Source organism: Astyanax mexicanus, chromosome 12, assembly GCF_023375975.1.
Source record: "Astyanax mexicanus isolate ESR-SI-001 chromosome 12, AstMex3_surface, whole genome shotgun sequence".
In the NCBI taxonomy this organism is placed as follows: Eukaryota; Metazoa; Chordata; class Actinopteri; order Characiformes; family Acestrorhamphidae; genus Astyanax; species Astyanax mexicanus.
Window position 1 is genome coordinate 26,047,864 of NC_064419.1, and position 24,149 is coordinate 26,072,012.

Below are 24,149 nucleotides of genomic sequence, written 5' to 3' on the forward strand. Positions count from 1 at the left end.
GGCAGAAGAAACCGTAAGGCCTACAGGGCTGAGACTTGGTCATATGGTAGTACTTCTCACCGCTACTCAGATTCAAAAGATGAGCCCGATCGGCCTCAAGGGGGCGCTATGGCGAAGGTCAACGCGTTTGGCCTCGTAACTCCTACGCCCTGATAGCTAGAGCAAAAATTCTCGCATTATATGATTCCTTGGTTAATGGCAAATCAAAAAGGTCAATAGAACCACTAAGCTCCGCCCACTTATATTTTTTGCTATTTAGCATAATATGCAAAACCTACTTTTGAGAACTTGTCCTAGGGTCATTGACCAATCCTGTCATATTTGGTGTCAAACAACTCAGCAGAGTCCCAACCTCAATAATTATCGAAAAAATTGTGAAATTTGTAAACAATATGGCCGCCATATGCAAATTAATCTTACCGTGGCACACCCAAATTTACTTTAACAGCTGTAACTTTTGAATGCTTAAACCTACACTAATGCCACTTTACAACTTTGATGCCAACATGATTCTGAGGTAGCCTGTCAATCTGTGTAGACATACGCCCACAGGGGGCGGAGCCAAAGCTAAAAATCTGTTTCTCAGGAACCGTACAAGCTATGAAGCTCTCCTTTGACATGTATCATCTATGGCCTATGTCCTAATGTTTTACAGAAGGAAAATTTGATATGCAAATTTTTGCGATCGTTATTAGCCAATCAGATTCCAGCAAGCTTTTGACATGCTAAACAATGACCAATCAGGACGATACTTATACCCTACATGTATCTCAGGGCCTTCTATCATCCATTAAAATATGGCGTTGATTGGCCTCAAGGGGGCGCTATAGCAGAAAATCAGTTATATCTAAAGGTACAAGTGGCCTAGGCTTGTTATTCTTTTTTAGTTTTATACTTTGCTGAAGCCTTTACAACTTTGTAATTACATGTGTTTACCAAAAATGCAAAGATTTTCATCAATGGCCAAAAGCGTAAAAATGTCTCTTTTCGAACTTGTCTTTCAATCCTCAATCAATCAAAACAAATTTGGTCTTGATGCAATCTTGAGACCCTGTAGGTAAATAATTATCAAAAAAATCTTGACATTTTAACTATTTGAGGCCCATAAACCTTGATCAAACATGTACGTGAAAGCCTTTTCAGAGTTATTTGGCCAAAACTCTGTCAAAGTTTAAAACATGCCAAAACTGTTGAAGCTACTAATTAACAATGACATTTGAAGTACATGTGCCAAGTATGAGCCAAATAAGTCTTCAGTAGGCTCTACAGTGAAAAAATAACTATTTTCAATTTATTCTATTTATCGCTATTTTCCAACCTAAATGGACAGAAGACAGGAACCTTTCACCCTATCAACACACAAATTTATACACATATATAGACTGATAATCTGATCTTGATTGCAAATTTTCAGCCAAATCGGACATGTTTTGCCTCTACAACGGCTGGAAAACTACAGCGATTTTGTAGGCCTCAAGCCTGTATTATCGCTTTTTTCAAATCTAAATGGACAGAAGTCAGGAACCTTTGACCCTATTGACACAGAAATTGACATACATATATAGACTGATATTGTGATCCTGATTGCAAATTTTGAGCCAAATCAGATATTTTTTGCCTCTAATATGGCCAAAGAGCAACAGCCATTTTGTAGGCCATAAGCCTGTATTATCACTTTTTTCAAACCTAAATGGTCAGAAGTCAGGAACCTTTGACCCTATCAACACACAAATTTACATACATGTATATACAGACCACTTGATCATGAGTACCAATTTGGAGCCCAATCGGACTTTTCTTCTCTTTTTAATAAATAGAAACACACTGATAGGGAATGTTCTGTCTTTCTGATAGAGTGATAGATTTCCAGCAGGTTATATGTGGTCTCTTGCTGCGCTCTGGTGGTCATTTGGTGAAACAGCTACAGGTGAATTATTCTAAATTAAAGCTCTGCTGAACTTATTCAATCTTGCTTGTCTTGCTTAATTGAACATATTTATCCTTCTTGTTCATGCTGGTCAGCCGCCTGGGTCATTCTTGTTTATGCTCCACCCACTTAATTTTTTTTAAAATTTGCATAATATGCAAAACCTACTTTTGAGATCTTGTCCTTGGATCCTTGACCAATCATGACATGTTTGGTGTCAAACAGTTCAGCAGAGCTTACTCCTCAATAATTATTAAAAAAAATCTTTACATTTATAAACAATATGGCCGCCATATGCAAATGAGTTCTACCATGGTGCAGTAAAATGTCTTTAACACTTATAACTTTTGAATGCTTAACCTGACACTAATACCACTTCAGTCCTTTGATCATTACATGATTCTCAGATACCCTGTCAGTTTAAGTAGACATACACCCCCCCCAGGGGGCGGGGCCAATGCTCGATAGCTGTTTCTCTAGAACCATACAAGCTATCAAGGTCATCCTAGCCAATTATCATCTATGGCCCATGCACTAATGGTACACCAAATGAAAGTTTGATATGGACACTTTTGTGGTCACTATTAGCCAATCACATTCCAGCAAGCTTTTGACAGGCAGAATGTTTATCAGGTCAAAACTTATACACTATATATGGGTTATTTATATGCCCTTTTTATGCCTTGTGTTTTTTGAATTTAAGAACTGAAGTTGTTTCACCAAATGCCCACTAGAGTGCAGCAAGACACCACATAAAACCTGATGAACACTACAGCTCAATTTATCAATGCTTTTCAACTAGTTTACTCACACCACTCATCTAGCATTGTCATTTTGGTCTTTATGGTCACGCTGGTTACCCAGCTTGGTTATCCAGTTTGGTGATGACGGTCAACCAGCAACAGGTTTTAAGCCTAACTGGCCTCCAGGGGCCTCTTTGCCTGTGACGCTCGAACCCCGTAAATCGCCGCTTGCGGCTATATTTCTTTTTGCTTTTGTCATTCATTCTCATGTCAAATTGTTCACACATCACAAAGCAAGTTTTTATCACAGCTGAGAATTCTAGTACCAACAGAGATGGGCTGCGTCTCTATCTCTCTTCGCATATTGATTCCATTTCCTTCCCTTCGCTTTGTTGACAAAATGTGCTTTTTTATTTTCCAAGTAAACATAGACAATCTTTTTGCAGAAATCAGTGGAGATTCACGTTTTAAACATTTTTGTTCAAGAAAAGCTCTGGCAGACATTTCTGTCGCTGCAGGAAATGGACATTTGGATTTGAATCATTTTGGGATTTTTCCCAAACTCTCCTAAAAGAATGTTTAAACTCTCTATTGTTCTATTGATACTGCTGTTCCTCCAACTCAGTTAAGCACTTAAAATGGCATGTCTTAACCATGAGTTGACTGGTTTGGGCATTGGGAAAGTACTTCTAACCTTTGTACTGTTCATCTTTCACTTACTTTGCTGAAAGGTCAGTGCCAGTAATAAAAGAAACATGTCTTTTTCACATGAATTATTTTTTTGCTAGCAGCTTGCTAAAATGGCAAAAGTGGAAAGAAAAAACATTCAGACAGTTCCATATCAAAAAAGAAAAAAATCTAAAAAGTGAGCAATGATATGTTTAAAGGTATGGCTGGGCCTTGATTCATATTTAGAAACTAGGACTGCACATTTAGACCAAAAATCTTACCTTAATATACGGCCCACTTTTTCCAATACCTTTTTTAAAAACATTACCGCACTATACAGTTTAAGTAGGGTGGGGATTTGCATAAGCTGCGTGAGTACGACAGATAGACCTTTGTTTTACTTGCCACCTTGCTGTCTAAGTCTGTTAGATATGAGGATAAATAACAAGGATATGAAGATAAATGTGTCCACAAGTTCTTAGTCTAAGTGAATTATGTGTACATTTTAATAAATATCAGTAATACAGTAGCTTAATTTTGAACCAATCTGATGATTATGGCTTTCCATTTACCACAGAACTCAAGTCTGACTGAAACTCCACATACATATAAACATTTATACAAGAATGAGCAGCGGTTGGATGAATGCACAGAAAGCTAAAATTAAAGTTTTCTTCCGTGGTGTTTTTATTTGTAGCTTACTTGCTAAGCTAGGCTGTATTTAGCTAGTTTATCTACAGATGCACAGAATATCAGAGAGCCCGTAAGCTTCATAGGTCAGCTTAGATAGCTAAATTAATTATATAACAGAATAAACACCACAGCACAGAGTGTTACATTTAACTCAGGTTCAAATCACACACGTTTACAAGAGTTTCAAACTAGTGCTGGGAGATATATCTGTGCATCTGGTATACCTGTTTTAATTTCCCCTCCGGTTTGCGTTTTTCACATACTGCCACACCACTAGAGGTGCTACAGAGCGATGCATAGAACAGCACCACCAATGAAGCATACTGGTACAGCTAGCTAGTTAGCTAGTGCTAGCCAGTTAGCATAATAAGCTAACACTGGAACTCCTGCAGCTGTCCCTCGCTGTATGAATGTTTTTTATTAAAGTACAATAGAAAAACAACAGGAAACGACCAAAGCTTTCGCAATTATTCACTCAAAGAAAGAGAGAGAAATTGAATTATGCAATTGCTCCACAGCTCAGAAACAAATGTGATAAAACTACCTAAAACACTGGACACAAAATGAAAAAAAATTGAAGAGCAGTAACTATAGCCCTGTTAAAATATATTAATACTGTAGCTTGAAGGATTGTTTATATGCACACTGAACTGAATGAATTTGCTGACTGGAGAACCAGTGAAATTGTGAATGAAAAAATAAGAAATTACATAATATAATGCCTCTAATGACTTGTAAGAATAACATTGTAAATTGATATTAAACTTACTTGTGCAATCACATTTCTGAGAAATATATCTTTTGAATACTTACATTTTGAGTATTTTATGTCCATTTATATTGTTTATGGAACTATTTAAAATACTTAGGTTTTGAAAAGGAATCCTTTTTAAAGGTCCATTGTTTAAATTCTTCAGCTGTTTTTCTGCTAATTAAGTCTTATTTCTTCATATACTGTGTAATTTTGTGGGATGAAGTGAACCCTATACTACTTAAAACCTTAATTTAAAGCCTTAATGTTTAATATTATATGTACTCCTAACAGTAGAGTAAGTTACACACCTATATTAAGGCCAAGTCATGCAAAATCTATAAATAATAATAATAATAATAATAATAATAATAATAAAAATACTGTGATATACCATGAAACCGTCAGAATCTTGAAAATTTCTGTGATGTACATTTTTGGTCATACCGCCCAGCACTAGTTCAAACCTTTCCCTTAATCACAGTTGAGGGAATAGTCTTAGGAATGTTGTCAACTGTTCTGAGGCTCAACTTTGCCTTTCATTCAAACTTGCACTTCATACACACACAGGACACTGCTGTGTCAAAACTACCCCACCTGTTTTCAGTCTGTTACATTACAATCTTCACAGTGCCTCCAACCTGTGGTTCTTTTAAATACACTTGAATGGATGAGCTCTTTTTCCTTGTAATAGATACACAGATAAGACATTTTTAAATGCTGAGGGGTACGGTATTGCCTTTATACCACCCATTTGTATCTCAATATATCTTCCTTATATCATAGTTTTTTATGTTCATATTTATATTAACATTATATTAACATTCATTGTTGTAGTCATTAATTTATGCCTGCATACTCTTTTGAAACCTGAAGGCCAAGTGCCCTTTTTACCCCAGTGTCCTCAGGTTCTCTGAGGTTGTCCTCAAATGTTCTGGGCAATATGACCTCTAAACAATATCACAATTAACTGGACATTTTACCTTGATTATAGTTAATAAATGAATATTTTAACAATCCACAGACAGCCTTTTTCTTCGGTCTAAGCTGCTCAAGTTGCTTAGTTGGCTCAGTGTTTTAAGCTTTCATGTCGCAGAATGAATGGGGTTTAGTCACATGACTACACAGGCGGTAGTACGTTTTTAAAGGAACAGTACATGGATACATAGTGTAAAACTATAAACCATTTTTTAAGGTACAAATCTGCATGTTGTAATTTTAAAGTCAATATTGTTTTTCTAATAGCCCATTAAAACTACATTAAGTTTAGAATGTAAAAAAGTTGGATATATTTTAGTTTCACCTCAAGTAGGCATTTAATGATAATTACATTGTGTAATATTGTGCAATTAATGGACATGACCTCAGTAATACTTGATAATTGTGATATCATTGTTTGTATGTTTGTTCACCTATGTAACAGTGAACAGTTTTTTAGACAGTCATGCAATGATCAATGTTTCAATAACTTTAACTCCATACACACAGTGTTGACTGCAGTAAGTGAAGAAAAAAAATAGATATTTTCCAAACTGTGGTTAATAAAAAAAAATATTCTTAAAATTACAATAATATCGTTTATCATAAAACCTGGGATGCTATATCATCCACAAAATAATCTTATCATGACGGATCCTACCTTAAACCGTTTTGAAAGAGGTTGAAATTGCGGACTCAAACCTGACTTGAAACTCAAAATCAAATTCTAATGACATTAAAATAGTAGGGCAAAATAATGGATGTTCTCTCAACTTGTAAGCAAAAAGTTATTCTTTCATAACTTTTATGTCCTTGTTGTGTCCGCAGACCCGTATGCAGAGTTTACAGCCAGACCCGAAGGCTCAGTACCGGAGTGTGTATGAAGCATTGCAGAGGATTGCCAGAACCGAGGGCTTTATGCGGCCGTTCAGGGGTCTCAACATCACTGTGCTGGGGGCCGGCCCTGCCCATGCCCTTTACTTTGCCTGTTATGAACGCATCAAGCACAGTCTCAGTGAGATCATTCAGAATGGAGGGAACAGCCACATTGCCAACGGTGTGCATGACTATATTCATTTGCCATTGTAAAAGCCCAATACTAAAGACGTTATGCAGTGTTGTACAATTATGTTTGATTCTTTCTTTCTCTCAGGGCTCGCAGGAAGTTTAGCTACGGTCCTCCATGATGCAGTCATGAACCCTGCTGAAGGTACCACAATTAAGTTATTATAGTATTATTATATTATCATATTTTTTTGGTTTCAGTTTTAAGTTGGTTGTATCAGTTTCAGGTTCAACCAGGTTAAACGATATTAATTTCATTGAACCATCAAAATGTAAAAAACTTTTATCTGGAAACTAAGCAGCAGAAACTGCAAGTTTTAAAATGTCTATATAGTTTGTAACAAACATGAGGAATTTAAACATTAAGATTTTAGTGAGGTTAAGTGTTTGTGGTTAAACATGTGCGTTGTTTTTGGCTGTTGTAAATAAAAAAGCAAATTGTTATGCACTAAATAGAAACACAACACACACCAAACATGTTTTCTTTGCAGGTTTTCATTCATTTTACTGTTTCATATAAATTAAATAACATTCATTTATTTTTTAATTGCTTTTCAAATAAAAAGCAGTTACATAACTATTTGGTCCCATCATCAAAAACATTGTTTAGTATAAACCATAGTCCATTTAGTTTATTTGGCCGAACGCTGTCAGCTCATAATTTTTCCTACCGAAATATTTGGGAAAATATTTTGGTAAAAGAAAAAGGTAACCCTCAAAAAGATCTAAATTGAGTAGCTGAAGTTTTCTTCTGAAATTTTCCAGCATTTCAGTATTAATTTATTTTCATATATATATAATCTTTTAAATCTCATTTTTTGGCACAGGGTTCTATTTTAGGGACAATGAAACAAGTGATAATTATGATAGTAATGCAGTTACTTAAACATTAAACATGTAACTGTTGTTTGCTCTTCTCCTTCTTTCCACAGTGGTAAAGCAGCGCATGCAGATGTATAACTCCCCTTACCGAGGCCTGTGGGACTGCGTGATGACGGTCAGCCGTAACGAGGGCCTGGCTGCCTTCTACCGCAGCTACAGCACTCAGCTCACCATGAACATTCCCTTCCAGGCTGTGCACTTCATCACCTATGAGTTTATGCAGGAGTGGCTGAACCCTCAGCGGCAGTACTGGCCCGGGACACATATTCTGTCTGGGGCTGCGGCCGGCGCAGTGTCTGCTGCAGTCACCACACCTCTGGACGTGTGCAAAACCCTGCTGAACACGCAGGAGAATGTGGCCCTCAGCTCGGCACACGTGAGTGGCCATCTCTCAGGCATGGCCAATGCCTTCAGGACGGTCTATCGGCTGGGCGGTCTGCCAGCCTTCTTCAAGGGTGTGAGGGCGAGGGTTATCTACCAGATGCCCTCCACGGCTATTGCGTGGTCAGTCTACGAGTTCTTCAAGTACTTTCTGACCCAAAAGGAGCAGCACAACCTGGAACTGTCGAAGGAGGCGAACAAGACGGGACCAACATAGGGCTATGAGTAGTGGTTTCTGATGCTGGACCTGGAGGAACCTGCTGTTTGCAAAGTTTGGCATTTTCCCTGGTTAAACAAAACAGCTAATTGACCTACTGATTTATGTCCTGTCTACAAATGCATTTGCAAGGTTGGATAAACTTTTAAGTGTTTACGTCAAAATCGCGTTAAACTTTATGGATCAGGCGAACTTAGTCCGCTATGGTTCAGTTTCCTGGAAAGGTATTAGGCTTAGTCGTAGACTATATTTTCCTTTCAATGGAAAAGCTCCATTGAAAATGGGTTTTAGTCCAGAACTAGATTTAATCCCTGTTTGCGAAAAAAAAACAACATTATTCTACTTATTTGGAATAACAAATACTTTTTGACTTCTGTTGTGTAATCAAGGTTTATGGAAAGTTAGCATTGTTAGCTATTAGGGATGCACCAAATATTTTTTGTTGGCCAAAACCGATTAAAATGAAACATTTAACAAATACCAAATATCTTTAATCTTTTGCCATTTTTGATTCATTGTCACTTTTTTACCATCAAATGAATTAAATGGCATTTTTTTTAAGAAAAAGCAACTACAAAATTACTATTTAAAAAAAATTATTAAACACTTTCTTTTATTTCCCAGCAGACAAACAAACAAAGCGCAATACATTTACCTTAGCAGTGCCATGCTTATCATACTGTGCTGTTTGTCAGCTCCTTGATGCCATTTTTTGCTATTTAAAATCCATCAATATGTTGATCTAAAAATTAGCAGATGAATACATAATAAAACTAATAATGGCACAACTCAACCGCAACACTAATATCCTGCTTCTACAATCTACAATAATAATAATTGAATGATATTATAATATGAAATGTTCTTTATTGATTATCTATGCTTAACATACTTTCTATAGAGGGAGCCAGGTGTGTGTGGATGGAGTGTCAGTGCAAAATGACTTAAAATAATTTAGACGTTGTTTGGTCTTTTTCACCATCACCATTTTTGGCCAAAAATTTCAGTAGCTAAATATTTGGTGCCTTCCTATTAGCTAACTAATGTTTTTAGTGTATAAAAGCAGCCTGGCTGTAAAAAGCTTGTCCAACCTTGCAATAAGAGCTATAAAAACATTTTTGAGCAGTATGTAAATAGGTTGGTCAACAATATTTTCTTAAGTTGAAGTAGGCTGTGTTCAAGATCAGAAAAATGCCAATGTATTCTGAACAAGTGCTCTCCAGGAACAGAGCTGTGAACCACTGGAGGTTAAATTTAGTGTTTGCTGACACTGCCCACTCCTGAGGCTTCAGTTAGGACCCTCAGGACAGAATCCGTTCTACACAGAAAAGATTTTTGAAGACCAACACTGCATCAACTTGCCCTGTGATCTTCTCAGTACACACTATGTACAATTCAGAAAATGGAAAAGAAGAATGTAGAAATTTTGCTGAACATTTATTTATTGAAAGAACTTATTGCTGTTACAAGCAGAAAATTATATATTTAGGCATATTTATATATAAATATATATGCAAGTGTACACATGCAAAAATGTCCCTCTAGGTAGAGGAAATGAGAACAAAGAGAACAAAATTCAACTTAATTTCTCATGTCTTTTAGACTATGCTCACACATCAGGTAAAAGTGGCCCAGATTCGATTTTCCTATTAAATATAAAATGTATTTTGGGATGTTTTTACATTTCGCATTTGTATGTACAGTTTGTGCTGTTCATTCCTTTTGAAATAATTGTAACACAAACCTTCTAATTTTATTGAAGCAAATGCATCATTCCAAATATTTCTGAGTTCTCTTACCTCGCTACCCCGCCAATGAAAGCCCAGTTCAACCCAAAAGTCATGTAAATTCTGATCTGGCTGTTCTGCATTGCTGCAAATCGGGTATGTATCAAATTTTAATGCCACATATTGAAGTAAACCAAATTCTTTACACTGCCACACATCTTTGTCTAGAGAAAGATCTGATTTTAGCCACTTTGTACTGCTGTGTGAGCGTAGCCCTAATATTTCTACTCTTGGGTCTGATTCCTGATTCACGGTCTAATGGGATGAGTACCGGTATGTGTATGATGGTGATCACAATGATTGTCCAGAAGAAGGTGTGCCCCTAAAATCAGACGCAAAGTCACATCCTCCCAGCCCCTCAGTCAGCCAGCAATGTGTTTAGCTTTGCCCTTGTATTTATAGACTCAAAGTAGGAAATTTCTATTTATGTTTTTTGTTCAGCTTTCGCTTCAGAGGGTCTATAGGTCTCTCTTTCTTTCCTGTAAGTATTTATAACGGACTATTTAACAGAACGCATTCCCCATTTCTGCTGCAGGATAAATACAGAAATAACTGTGCTTTTGAGAAAAGTGCTCTTCATGGGCAGAAGACTGACTGCCTTTACTTAGATTTCTTTAGATTTCTATAGTTTATTTTCTGGACCAATATGATACCTTCCAAGATATGCATTTGACGGGTCCAAAGAAGTTGTTCATAGTTTTTCCTAGGCCAGTGGTTAACAGTCATGGGGCCTCATTTATAAAACTGCCACTATAAGCTACTTGCCATCAGCAGCCGGAGTTTATGGGAGCACAATTGGCCTTGCCAATTTGTCTACACAATCCATTGGTGTAGATGAAAAAGCCATTCAGAATGATTCTTTGTAGAAGCATTTCTACAATTAAAGGTGGTAGTAAAAGGAATCAAAAACCTTAAGAAAGTTATATATGTGCTGATGATGATAGTAAAACAGTGGTAGATGTGGACAAGTGGTCAATTCAAATCTGATGTGCCACATTTCTCTTGAAGCAAACATTTTATTTTATCAAATAAATAGTTTTGTCATAAAGATAAAAACTTAAATGTCCTGGACTTTGAACTCCTGACAGTTGGCCAGTTTATGTGATGTAGGTGTGTTTGACTTGCTTTAACATTGTCATGATTAGTTTTAAATGGGGAGGTGGAGTAATGTGTGTATACTACAGGATATCTGTAAAAAGTTACAATGATTTGCACTGGATAAAAAAATCTTATAAATGATTGAAATGGGAGTAGCTACTTTATGCGCTATTGTTACCTCCATAAATTGTGACGATCTCCCTTCTTGTGACCCGCTTACAGTAATAAGGGGGTTTGGAAATTAGTAGCTACATGTTCAAAATATCTATGTAGACTATATAGGCTTCTACATAATAACGTTCCTAAACCTAAAGCTGCAACACCTGTGACTTGAGTGTTGAATGTCATTTTACACCTGAAGTGCACCACAAATTTGAACAACCTAGGTAAAAACTAGGTATCTGTGCCCTGTACATTGAAACGATGCTTCCTAGAGAATATTTACCTACGCGTTGATGCGCATAGGATTATTAAAAAAAAAAACAAGCCTTGACTGATATTTTTAGTGCACTCCATAATAAGGTACGCTTGACCTCTTTGAAAATATGCAGGACAACAAGAGTATTTTGTCTTTATTGTAGAGCAAAGCCTGTGAGTCTCTAGATCCTGGATCTAGATTCATTCTTCCATTCGTAATGGATGTCGACTTGGCTCAAAAGTTTGCCATTTTTGAGCAGTGAATGCTTTGCATTGAAATTACGCACAACTATAAAGTCTATGGAAGTGATATATATTGTACATATTGTATTATATTAATGAGAGGTGACTGCGTTACCTGCTTTTTTTTGTTGTTCAGATTTTTATTTGGATTTTTAGCTCTTATTTTAGAGCATGTGTGTATGCTGGTCCCAGTGGGGCATCAAGAGTGTTTAAAGACTCACTCAACTAATGCACGGATGCATTTTGCAGCTTGACACATCTCACATGTTGTTTTTTTTTTACTATTGTAATGGCATGGCCATTGTGGACATTTCCATCACTGACACTGAATTTACTATGAAGAGCTAGATGTCATAAATATTAGAGGATGAAATATTGGCGCAAATATTATTTGCTAAATTTATTTTGCGATAAATTTGTGATTTAAAAAAAAATGCAATCTGGTATATTGGTCGATTCCTAGGTTTTGAGTTTTTGTATATTCTGCTAATTAATATTCATGTATAGATTCTGAGATATTGTTCATGTGTACATGTATAGTAATGACCAATGATTGGAAGTAATGTATGAAACTGACCTTGTAGCAAGTCAGAAGTACTATAATATTTTAGCACACCATGAAACAGCCATTCCACTGACCTGTGGACTGTGTGGATTGGATGCATTTTTTTTATGATCTATGCAGCTTTATCTCATAATAACGAAGGATTACCAGCAGCAATGCCCTTCCTTTGAAAAGATGTTCTGGAGACTTGATTAGCTGGTTTTGCAGAGTGTCTTTCCTCTGTTCTACACTTGATGTTCTCCTTGCCTCCCTTTTTTTCAGACTTCTGTCCCCAAACAGCTCGGAAGTGTTAGACGTTCCTCTAAATTCTCTAAATTCCACCGGAATCTTCAAGATTTCTTTGTTTGTTTGCCTTTTGATTAAACGCTAACTGGTTTATTTTTTTATTCGCTAATGCATTTTTGAAGTTGCGTAATTACTTTAAACTCAAAGACCCAAAGATTGCTCACTCACACACATAGTATAGCTTTATATATATATTTTAAAAAATAAAACAAATGAAAAAATATCACTCAGAAACTCGAGAGAGGTTTAATGTAATAATATTTAAAGGAATAGAAGAATAAGCAAGTATGTTAATATGGCTAACATGTCTTACAATGAATAGAAACTAGGAGCACCTAATTAGCATTAATCAATTTGCCTAATGCTAGTTAGCAGCTAATCACACCCATTCCATTTATTGTTAGCATTTTTATCTATCTTTCTTCCTTTTTTTGTGTAGGTGAGTTCCTCTGCAATAGTCCTGATCATTAGTCCCTTATATAGGGAACCTGAAATTGCTTTTTGTGTGTGTGTTTGTTTGTGGACTTGCATTTAGCTAAATGTATAGTGGCCATGAAGCCATACATCTGCTTTTAGCTATACAGCTGCTTTTTAGCCCATATAACATGGGTATGCCTGGAGGAGTATGCCTAAGAATGGCTGTATAATTTATTGTAATAACTGCACAAACCCTAATTATTTCTTGCTCTACACGTTTATCACTTTTATATTATATCTGCTGTCAGACTGCTTTAGGCTAGTCAGCGGCATGTGTTGACTAACCCATGTTTAATCATTGTGATTCTCTTTGGCTCTTCTCTTTCTTGTGTTAAACGCCACTACTACTAACTACGATATTTTCTGTAGGAAAGTACACATTAATGTCTTTCTGTCCCAGTTTCGTTCCTATTAGCAACTGAACCATAGTCCCCACCACTGAAGAGATTTCCAAACATTAGATACAGCTGCTTTCTCTGCGCACAATACCAGAAGGAACATTAAACACACAGTGCCATCTAGAGTACTAAAGATACTTTACAACGGAGAACACAATGTAGAAGCAAAATGTTGATTGATTTGTGAAAATGCTGCTACAGTTTGTAACACTGGAGCTGAAATAAAAAAAGTTATTTAACTGAACTGCTTTGAGTTGTTTTTTTTTTGCATTAGACTAATACTGTTCAATGTAATATTGTGTGTGAACAGTTATGTGCATTTATTTCTTTATTTAATAAATTGTTCAGATTGGTTTACTGGCTTTTTAGGGAGGTGCGTATGGTCATTTCTAATTGTAAAAGAGTAAACTCGTGCAACCATTTAATATTACAATTTTATTATTGTAATATTATGACTTTAATCTTGTAATATTGTGACTTTATTCTCAGAGTTAACAGTTAAATATATTTTAAAAAAGTGACCCTAAAACGCTGTCGTAATGTACAGTGGCTTGAAATGTATTTGCCCCCCTACAGATTTCTTGTGTGTTTGCATTTTTGTCACACTTACATTTTTCATTTTATCAAACGGACTTTAATATTAGACAAATATAATGTGTTAATATAAATATAATTATTCACAAATGGAGAAAACACAGAACACTGGTGAACCTTCCCAGGAGTCACCAGCCTACCAAAGTTACTTCAGAAGGGCATGCAAACCTATCCAGGAGGTCACAATAGAACCAAGAACGTTTAAAGAACTGCAGGTCTTACTTGCCTTCTGCTTTTTATCAGACAATCCTGAATGAGAATATCTGTTCATGACCTCAAGCTCAGGTATACTTGGGTTCTGCAGCAGGACAATGATCCAAAACACAAACATTTAAAGGGCTTAAAAAAAACTAAATAAAGGTTTTAGAGTGGCCTAGTCAAAGTCTGATTGAGATGCTGTGGATGATCTTAAACAGGACATTCTTGTTTGAAAAACCTCTAATGTGGCTGATTCTCCGAAGAACAGTCGGCCAAAATTCCTCCACAGAAATGTAAAAGACACATTGGCAGATTTTGCTAAAGCTTGAGTGCAGTTGCCGTCAAGGGTGACACAAGGGTGGAGCAAACACCTTTTCACACAGGGCTAGATTGGTTTGGATATTTGTTTTCCTTTATTGAATTAAATTATCATTTAAAAAGTGCTTTTATATTTATCTTTGTCTGATATTAGAGCTTGTTTAGAAATTGGGAAAATACTTTTTCACGCCATTGTACAACTTTTTTTTTAACTGATTGACACCTGAAACCCTAAAGTGACATTTAATGTAAAAAAAAAAAAAAAAATTGAGAACCAATCTGAGAGCTCGCTTTGCTTTTTCTGCCCAGATACAACAGGGAAACTATTTCTGATTGAATGCTTGCTCTTCCATTGTTTTCAGACGAAACTTACGTTAGGTACATTTCTAAACTGTACAAAGACATACCTAAAAATATCCGCGACCGGTGTTCTGTTGAGGTATGCTACCCATATATGCTTCTTACCAGGGTTGCCAGGTCCTACAAAAATATAAGCCAAAAATATATGTCTCTCACACGTGCGAAGCAAATGACAAAACAACTATGAAAGTACGACTTATGATAACATAATTAACCAAAAAATGAATTTTACTTACTCCGTGCCCCTCCTGAACTCTCTTCTCTACTCTTTAACATTTTTTTCATCGCCTTGTGAATGTGGTTACACTGTGATTCTCTCTCTGTCTCTCTCTCCCTCCCTCCTTCCTCTTTTCGACTTTGAATGTTTAGTTGACCTAACGTCCCAGGGAACACCCCGTTTTTTTGGTGGCTGCGGTAATTTTAGCAAAAATAGCACAAAAAACGCACCCCGCCACACCTAGATCAAATAGCCCCAATTTGGCGGGAAAACCGCGAGCTTGGCAACTGTGCTTCTTACCGGCACTGCGCATGCGCCGACCCACATTTAAAAAAATGTTTTTATGATAATTCAAATCAAATCAAATCAAATGTATTTGTACAGCGCTTTTTACAACTGGTGTTGGCACAAAGCATCTTTACATTAACATGATCACAGGACAAAGAGTCAGGCAAAAGATTAAAAAAAGAAAATACACAATACAGAACCCCCAGAACCTGCCTGGAGCATTTTCTAATATGGCTTTTTTTACCCTTAAATATACACTAGAAACAGTAGGGTAGCACGGTTTCATATTGCCGGCAACACTAGAGCAGTAGAGGGCGCCACAGACCAAAGTCTGTGTACTCGCTGAAACCACGGTTCCATACCTCATCAGATACTATAGCTGTAAGTGTCGTTAGTTGAACTGTTAGGATTTTTGCCTTATTTTGTTTTCACATGTAGCCCTCGTATATAGGCTTATGTAAAAATATACTTCCTAAAATAAAACCGCTTAAAAATAACTTATTTTATCCAGGTTGTTAATGAAAAACAAAGAACAAGACCGTTGTAATGGCTGTTTAAAAATTAGCAGTGGTTTAAAGGGTAGTTTATCATACTGTCCAGCAGTAGAACCAACCAGAAATATTCTTGTTTATAATTTTATTTAAATTTTTTTCTTCATTTTCTCCCTAATTTACACAGCCAATTACCCAACCCATTCATTAGGACTCCCCTTCTCAATAAAGGCTTTATTTCAAAGGGTGTAGCTTATTCTCCAGTGGACCTGATTAGAATATTCTGAACATTTGCCCATTTGTTTATTTGTCCTCTATAGCTTAAGGGGTAATATAAGTGTTTTCTATATTTATATTTTGTTTATGTCCCTTTTATTTAAAAAAAAAAAGACATACATGGGAGCTTGAGGATACCTTTTCCCACTGGATCCTTAAAGACCAGTGGTTCTCAAACTGGTCCTTAGGGAGCCCAGTTCTGAGTTTTTTGAACACTCAAAATTAAATCAGTTGAAATAATTGAGCAGCTGGTTCACATGTTTTTCTTATTGTGATAAATAAGTATCATGACTGTAAATATTTTAAGGTTAAATCCTGGTGTAACATAAATAATACAACAACACTCACATAACTGGTATTTCATATATTTTTTCTTCTGGAAATCATGTCAAAACTATTTAAATGAAAGGTTGTAATATTTAGGCGTCATTATTCAAGCTCATGACAACCATCATAAGGTGTTATTTATACTGTTTAACCCTTTAATGTCCTCATCGTAATTTCCATTGTTTATTTAGGACAATAATAAAAATGACAAGAGAACTGAAATAGTATAATACTGAAAGATACAGGACCTTGAAATGTATATTGACTTCTTAACTGTTTTTATTTAAGGGATCACACATAGAGTACCATGGGTTCTTTTGGGTAAAATGGTAGTTCCACAATATTCTTTTTTCCCCTTTTGTTAAAAACGTGTTTTCATCTCCAGACCTTCCGCGCTATAATAACCCATAATGAACCTCTTTTCGGTTTCTCCACGGTGATGTTAAACTACATGTCCCACGACACGTACACCCTCCCCACACACTGCACTGCCTTTTGTTTGTTGTTGTTGTTGTTGTTTTTTCTTGTCTGATGAGATGTTCAGCAGTTTATCTGGGTGGTATAAAGACAGATACTTCCAAAGTTCTCTGTCCAAACCCTCCATATAATGTCCCTCTGCAATCACACTATCAGCTCTGAATCACCCCTCTACTTTGTGCCCCTAGGATTACAGATAACGCCATTGGAAGATCCTGAAATGACACACACACACTGTGCCTCTGTGTCTCTGTCATACACAGCAGAGAAAAAAAGTCTGTTAAAGGCCACAGCAACCTGCTTTAGCACTGAAACGTAGGTAAATTGAGAACACTTTACTAAAGCGGGCAGCATTCGTAAGGCTACATTAAATAACTGTATGTGCTGTTTATAATCCTTTTATGACAACTGACCCAAGCTTGCATAGATATTTCAAAAGGCATATTTCAACCAGCATCTGTAGTGAAATGAGCTCCAAAATGTGCCTTTTTGACAAGCATATTTCAGTTGCTAGGAGATGCTTACATAAGTATTTTGAGGCTTTATGAACACGTTCCTACAGTAGACACAAGTGTCTACAAAATAAATCAAATTGGCAATATAATACACGTGGATTGCTACAAAACTCATCATGCAGTTATACATATCTCAAGCTGATATGTTAATGATTTTAGGCGTGGTCTGATTAGTCACTGGGAGGCCCTATTTTAGCGATCTATAGCACACTGCTCAATTGCACAAAATGCAGCTGGATATAGGGTGTGTCTGTGTGTCTTTGGTATTGTGAGGTCCCAAAAAATATTTGGGGCTTGAAACAAGCAAAATGGCATCTACTAATTCTCTTAATTAATCTGGTGTGTTCTGGGCATAATGTGAAATAAACCAATCCGTGTGCCAGGTTTAATTTCCTTTAAAAGCCAGGTGCGCTCTGACTTTGGCATGTTAATATTTCGACTGCCTTTTTGCACTTTGTACACTAGCTGAGGGCACACAACGTGCATGGTGCTCCTTCAAGATAGGATTGGGCGGCTGACTGTTGACTGTTGTGAAGGTTTTAATCAGTCAGTGGCGCACCTGTATTTCCCACCACCACGCCAAAAATTTACCTGAACACACCTCAATTCCAGACCACCACACCATCAGTGTAGTATTATTTCTAAACTATGTTGACTATTGAAAGGGTGTAAGATAGCAATAGGCATAGCGACGCATCTTGCACAGGGTGTATGATAGGGCCCTGGGTCCTGCAACAAGGGCAAAAAGAAGTGCCTCACCCACAGCCCTGTAAGAATACTTACAGGCTGCTTTTGGGTAGTGTGCCCTATGGTGAGAGATCAATGACTGCTAGACATGCCTTTACAATGCACTCAAGGACACTCTTGCCAGCTGTCCTTTGACTTTGAGAGGGGGTGCATCATTGGACTAGTTTTGACTTACTGCCTGCTATCTAGGCCTTCCAGAACTAAGGTTAACTCTCCGCTAACCTTAGTTCTATCCCTGGTAACATTAGCTAGCTCGTTTAATCTAGCAAATGTTAATAGTTTAGCTAGCTTGCTGGTAATGTTAGTTAGTTGATTTCTTATGAATAAAGAAATAGCTAAAATGGACACTGAATCTTTTTTTTTTTTTTTAAATACAACACAATTTTTTATGTCAAGAAGCCCCAGTTAGCTTAGCATCCCAAAAGATCTGATCTCTGTGTTTTTGTGAGTCTTCCTGGACAAGATCATTCTTCATGTTCTTGGTGTTTAGAAACCCCCCTTTTCTGCCAAGTCTCAGTCGAGGCCATGGTGGTCTTGAGACTGTGGCCAATCTCGTCGGCTAATCAGTTTACATCTTTACGCACATTTTAAGTAACACAATAGAGGTAAAGGAATGAAATATCTTTTGCTAGAGGACAGGAAAGTTTGAGACATAAGATGTTAATAAGATATCTTAGCATACAGGAATTTAAGTTTATGTTTTTACATGAGAGGGTTTTTATGTTAAGAAATATTTGTATTATTATCAAGGTTAGATATGAAGCCCATACAATATACTAGTCATTTTGGGTAAATAAAATTGATATGATTATGATGAAGAAACTACCACAAGTTTTTATTTCCATGACTTCAGCCTGGAAAAATCAATACATCAATATTTAGTAGATCCTCCATTTTCAGAAATAACAGCCTCTAAACGCTCCCTATAGCTTTCAATGAGAGTCTGGCTTCTGGTTGAAGGTATTTGGATCATTCTTTTTTACAAAACATCTCCAGTTCAGGCAGGTTTGATGGTTTCCGAGCCTGAACAGCCTGCTTTTAATCACACCACAGATTTTTAATAATATTCAGGTCTGGTGACTAAGATGATCATTCCATAAAGTTGTTCTTGTTCCTCTGTATGAATGGCCTATTAGATTTTGAGCAGTGTTTAGGGTCGTTGTCTTGTTGAAATATCCAGCCCCGATGCAACTTCAACTTTCTCAGTGATTGAACATTGTTCTCAATCTGCAGACTTTTACTTAACTGAACACACAGCTTCACAGCATGATTGAACCACCACCAAATTTTACTGTGGGTAAAATTTTTTAATTGTTTATCTTGGAATGCTGTGTTCTTCCGCCATGCATACCACACCCCAAATAACTCAATTTTAGTTTTATCAGTCCAGAGCACCTTATTCCAAAATGAAGCTGACTTGTTTGAATGTGCTTTAGCATACCTCAAGCGACTCTGTTTGCGGCGTGTGCCCATCCTTCTCCTCTGCTTATCTGAGATTTTTCTAGGCCTGTCATGTCAGACCTTAACTAGACCTGTGCCTGTGGTCTTCCATTTTCTGTTCCTCACAGTGGAAATTGACAGCTGAAATCTCTTTGAGCTCAGCTTTTTTGAGATTTGGGCTTTTTGTATCCTTTCACTCAACCGTGATGTTGAACAATCTTTGTTTTCAGATCATTTGAGAGTTGTTTTGAGGTTTGAGGTTGAGATGCAAAGAGAAGAAAAACTTGCTATTGACCGCCTTAACCCTTTCTAATTGGATTCACCCAATTGGATTCACCTTTATATGTAGGTCAAGGGTCAGTTAGCTTACCAAACAATTTTTGTAATACAATAATTAGTGCTAAAAGTATTCAAATCAATATAACAACAAAGGTGCCCAATTTTATGCACCAGCCTAATTTTGTTTAAAAAACTTCATTTTGCTTTCTCAAATATCACTGTGTTCATCTGCTATATGATATATTTAACTGAAATAGCTGATCCAAACAACCAGATATTTATAAAGAAAAATCATGAAAATGATCAGGGGTGCCCAAACTTTTTCAAACCACTGTATATTAGTTAGACAGTAACACTTAGGGCAGTTTCCCAGACAGGGGGATTACACATCATTTTCAATGGAAATTCTCTATTGAAAGAAAAATATAGTCTGTGACTAAACTTAATCCACGTGTGGGAAAATGTCTCTGAAGATTCTGAAAAGGCAGTTAAACAAATTGTTGGATATAGAACATTAAACCTCAGCCTAAAACCTGACAGAGAGACTGTGATATTCCAAGCAGTTACTGCACTTTTTCTTATTCTTGAATGTTTTTATTTGAAGAAAAAAAAAAAAATCAAAGAGAGGCTTCTTCAGAAAGAGAGAGTTAGAGGGAGTTCCTTCTGTCAGATAGTGTTCCTATTTAGAGGCAGTCTAGCATATCCCACTCGGAAAAACAGGTGACAAAAGCAGATGGGTAATTATAGTCCCAACTCGTGGTTACACCCATCAGTGCCTTGTCTTATCAGATGATCGTCCTCTTCTAGACGAGATTCCTCAAGAGTCATGATTCGATTCAAACAGACACAACCTGTCTGTGGGTTATTTGTTGGTGCTAGCGATGTCTGAGTGCTAACTGGTATTCTTTACAGTGATGGTAACTGTACTCCAGCTTTAAGTAAAAAACATTTCAAATTTTTAACCGTTTATCGTTTGTTGAGAAGGTGGAAGTTGAGTTTAGCTAAATTGCCTGCTGTCATGGCCAACTAGGGTAGGGTATAAGGTCAAATTGAATTTATATTGTGAGATTAGGAACAGTGTATAAACAATATATGTTTATAGAACAGTTACGCAATTGTATAAATTGAATTAAAAATGTATTGTACACAGTTTTTGTTATACAAGCAATAATACACTTGAGGTTCGTGTTATATTTTGTAATATTGGCACTGCTGTTCTGTGGGCATAGGTCAGCTCAGCAGTGCCAATATTACATATTATAGCACGAACCTCAAGTGTATTATTGCGATTATACCACAGTTCCATTTGTTTGTTCCATCTGTTTATTAACAGATTTTTAGTTAAAAAGGAAGTGAAAATATTATCTTTTTTCCTGTAAAATGGAATCCCTATTACCTGCCAGGTTACAAGGGCTCTATGTTGTAAGCTGTAAGGACAAGCATCATTTAATAAGCTGCTAACTCTGTGTTGGCTACATGTAATACTGTTCTCTCTATAGCATTTTTTTTATCTTATTTATCTTTATCTTATTTTCTATGAGTATTTTAAATCTGTGTTTTACTCAAATGAAATGAAAATTTAGCCATAATAACTAAACCTTTTTAGTTTAATTAACCTAAGTTTTTGGTACACATTACTTAAAAATCTTAAGGCAACCGGTTTCCTCAAATAATTTAAGTATATTCATTTTATCCAGGCTTACTGTGAATATTAAAAAAATGAAAAAGAAAAGTAAGAAGAAATCAACATTTTTATTTACTCAATATACGTAATAGACAAACATAATAAAAATTAAAAAGTTCCCTACAAAACTTCCCCTTTGGTTTTAATAACTTGGTACTTAAAGTTACGCTAACTTAAGTTTTTATTACCCATTACTTAACTTTTTAAGGCAACCGATTTCCTTTTTTTTTAAGTAAATTCAACTAATCCAGACTTACAGTGCAGCTCCAGCAACATAAGAAAGAAATTCAGTTTCAATCTCACTATTTACTGCATTGTCACAAAAGTTGACTAAACATTTTAATCCAGTGTCATCCAGACTTTAAAAAAATGTATTAGATAGCTGAACTCTCCTGTGAAGTTAGTCCTGCTGCTATTTTAACATTAATTAGTGTACTGTAATCATTTATACATAGGGGTCATTTGTGACTTAAAGATGCATTTAGTAGATCATTTGAATTTCTGAAGGGACTCTTGTAGGTGGTACTTTTACATGCTAGACTTCCACAACCTAACCCTGTGCATGCTTTAGGGAGAAACAACTATGAAAGCTGAACTTTATCAAAACATTTTTCCACTCCCGAGCAGCGAGCTCATTGTTTGCTAGAGTGCCTGAGCACAATAGAACCTGAGAGCGCCCACATGCACTGGGAGTGAGCACATTTTTAAAGCTTCATTTTTCAACTTCTCCTTGCTTTGATGGGGGACAGAGGAATTCTACATCTGCTGTTTCCACACTGCAATAAGCGCTTTACGGTCTGGCAGTGTTAAGCACTGTAAAAGGGCACACGTGTAAATGTGTGTATGTATGAGTTTGTGTGCACGTATATAGATACTAGTGTGTATCCTGTCTCAACCTCTCAGCGCAGAGCAAGCACAGGAACCCTACAGAGACCTCTGACCCCATCAAGAGTGACCAATCGTGCAAGGGCCGAGCCAGATAGACCTCGGACAACCTTACTTACTGTCAGCTTTATCATGACTGATTCACCTACAAGACTTCCAGCAAGTCCTGCTACAAGCCTTTTAGCAATATGTGGAAAACAGGCATATTTGTCAGCAAGCATGCTATGCTGGGGAGTGGAGGTTTAGAGAGAGCTGAGCAGGAGCAAACCTATAAAACAGTGGGCCCACACACACTGTAAAAAACTGTTTTTTGGGGGTTTTTTTTACAGGCTTTTCCCAATATATTTTACAGCATTTTCCCTGTATTTTCTTTCTCATGAGAAAACACCATAAAAGGATAGTAATAGATTGCTAATTGAACTGTGTCTTATAATATTAATAAGAAATCAGTATAAGTGGACTTCATGAATTACTGTCTTTTACGGACTAAAAGGCGCACTATCAATAAATGTCTATTTTCTGGTCCATATTCATACATAAGGCGCACCGGACTATAAGGCGTATTATGTGACAGATAAGTAAATAATACTGTACTTCTTACAAAGACATTTTCTTTAGAGTCAAACGAGCACTGGATGTTAATCTACACAGATTTCTCTCTTGAAAACTGTTTATTTGGGTGAGTAAAGCGCTTCCGTTTATTTACAGTAAGCTTAGTTTCTCAATTTTCCACTAAGGCATTAGCAGCTAGCGCTAGCCATGGTTAGCGGCTAATGCAGCCCGATAGCACTACACTCCGGAACCCTGAGTGTTACTCTAAGCCAAGTCGATATTAGCTAGCATTCGTCCCACATAGCTTGTTTTAACACAGTAAACATGCAGGCTACAGTCCAATATACTCACTTCTGAACGATAAAAGAGCTAGCGCTTAGCGCAGTTAGCAGCTAATGTTAATGTTAGTTCTGCTCCAGCCTCGCTGCTGCAGAACTAAACAGAAAGCCCTGTACTTCAGTGGAGTGGCTTTACTGCTTTGTACAACCTGACTGGTACAATTTGTATATAATCGCTCCGCATTATATGGCGCACTGACGATTTTTGGGAAAATTAAAGGGTTTTAATTGTGCCTTATAGTGCAAAACATACGGTATCTGTAGCTGACAACAAAACAAAAGCAAAATTTTCTGTTTTTTACAATTACTGTTACTAACATAACTGTTGTGAGATGGATATAATAACACACACACACACACACATATATATATATATATATATATATATATATATATATATATATATATATATATATTTAAAAAATTGATTTTCTGTCATTCCTGCTGCCAGAAAGTTTTTTACAGTGAGTTGGTAATAGTTGTCATCACAGAAAAAAACAAAAATTTTCTGTAGCTGTATTTTTTCTCTCATTTTTTTATGTTAGAGCAGTCATATACACTTTTATTTCTGCAAATATTAATACACA

At 36.5% G+C, this 24,149-nt stretch overlaps 1 protein-coding gene across 1 annotated transcript in view; it reads left to right on the plus strand.

The window, feature by feature from the left end:
• slc25a37 (solute carrier family 25 member 37) overlaps positions 1-13,820 on the plus strand; it is a 58,493-nt gene extending 44,673 nt beyond the window's left edge. The window contains exons 2-4 of the mRNA XM_007235226.4: positions 6,590-6,818; positions 6,915-6,971; positions 7,759-13,820. Of these exons, the coding sequence (XP_007235288.2) occupies positions 6,590-6,818; positions 6,915-6,971; positions 7,759-8,306 (834 nt within the window). The 3' untranslated portion in view covers positions 8,307-13,820. The remainder of the gene's footprint in view (positions 1-6,589; positions 6,819-6,914; positions 6,972-7,758) is intronic.
• Positions 13,821-24,149: the final 10,329 nt, after the last annotated feature.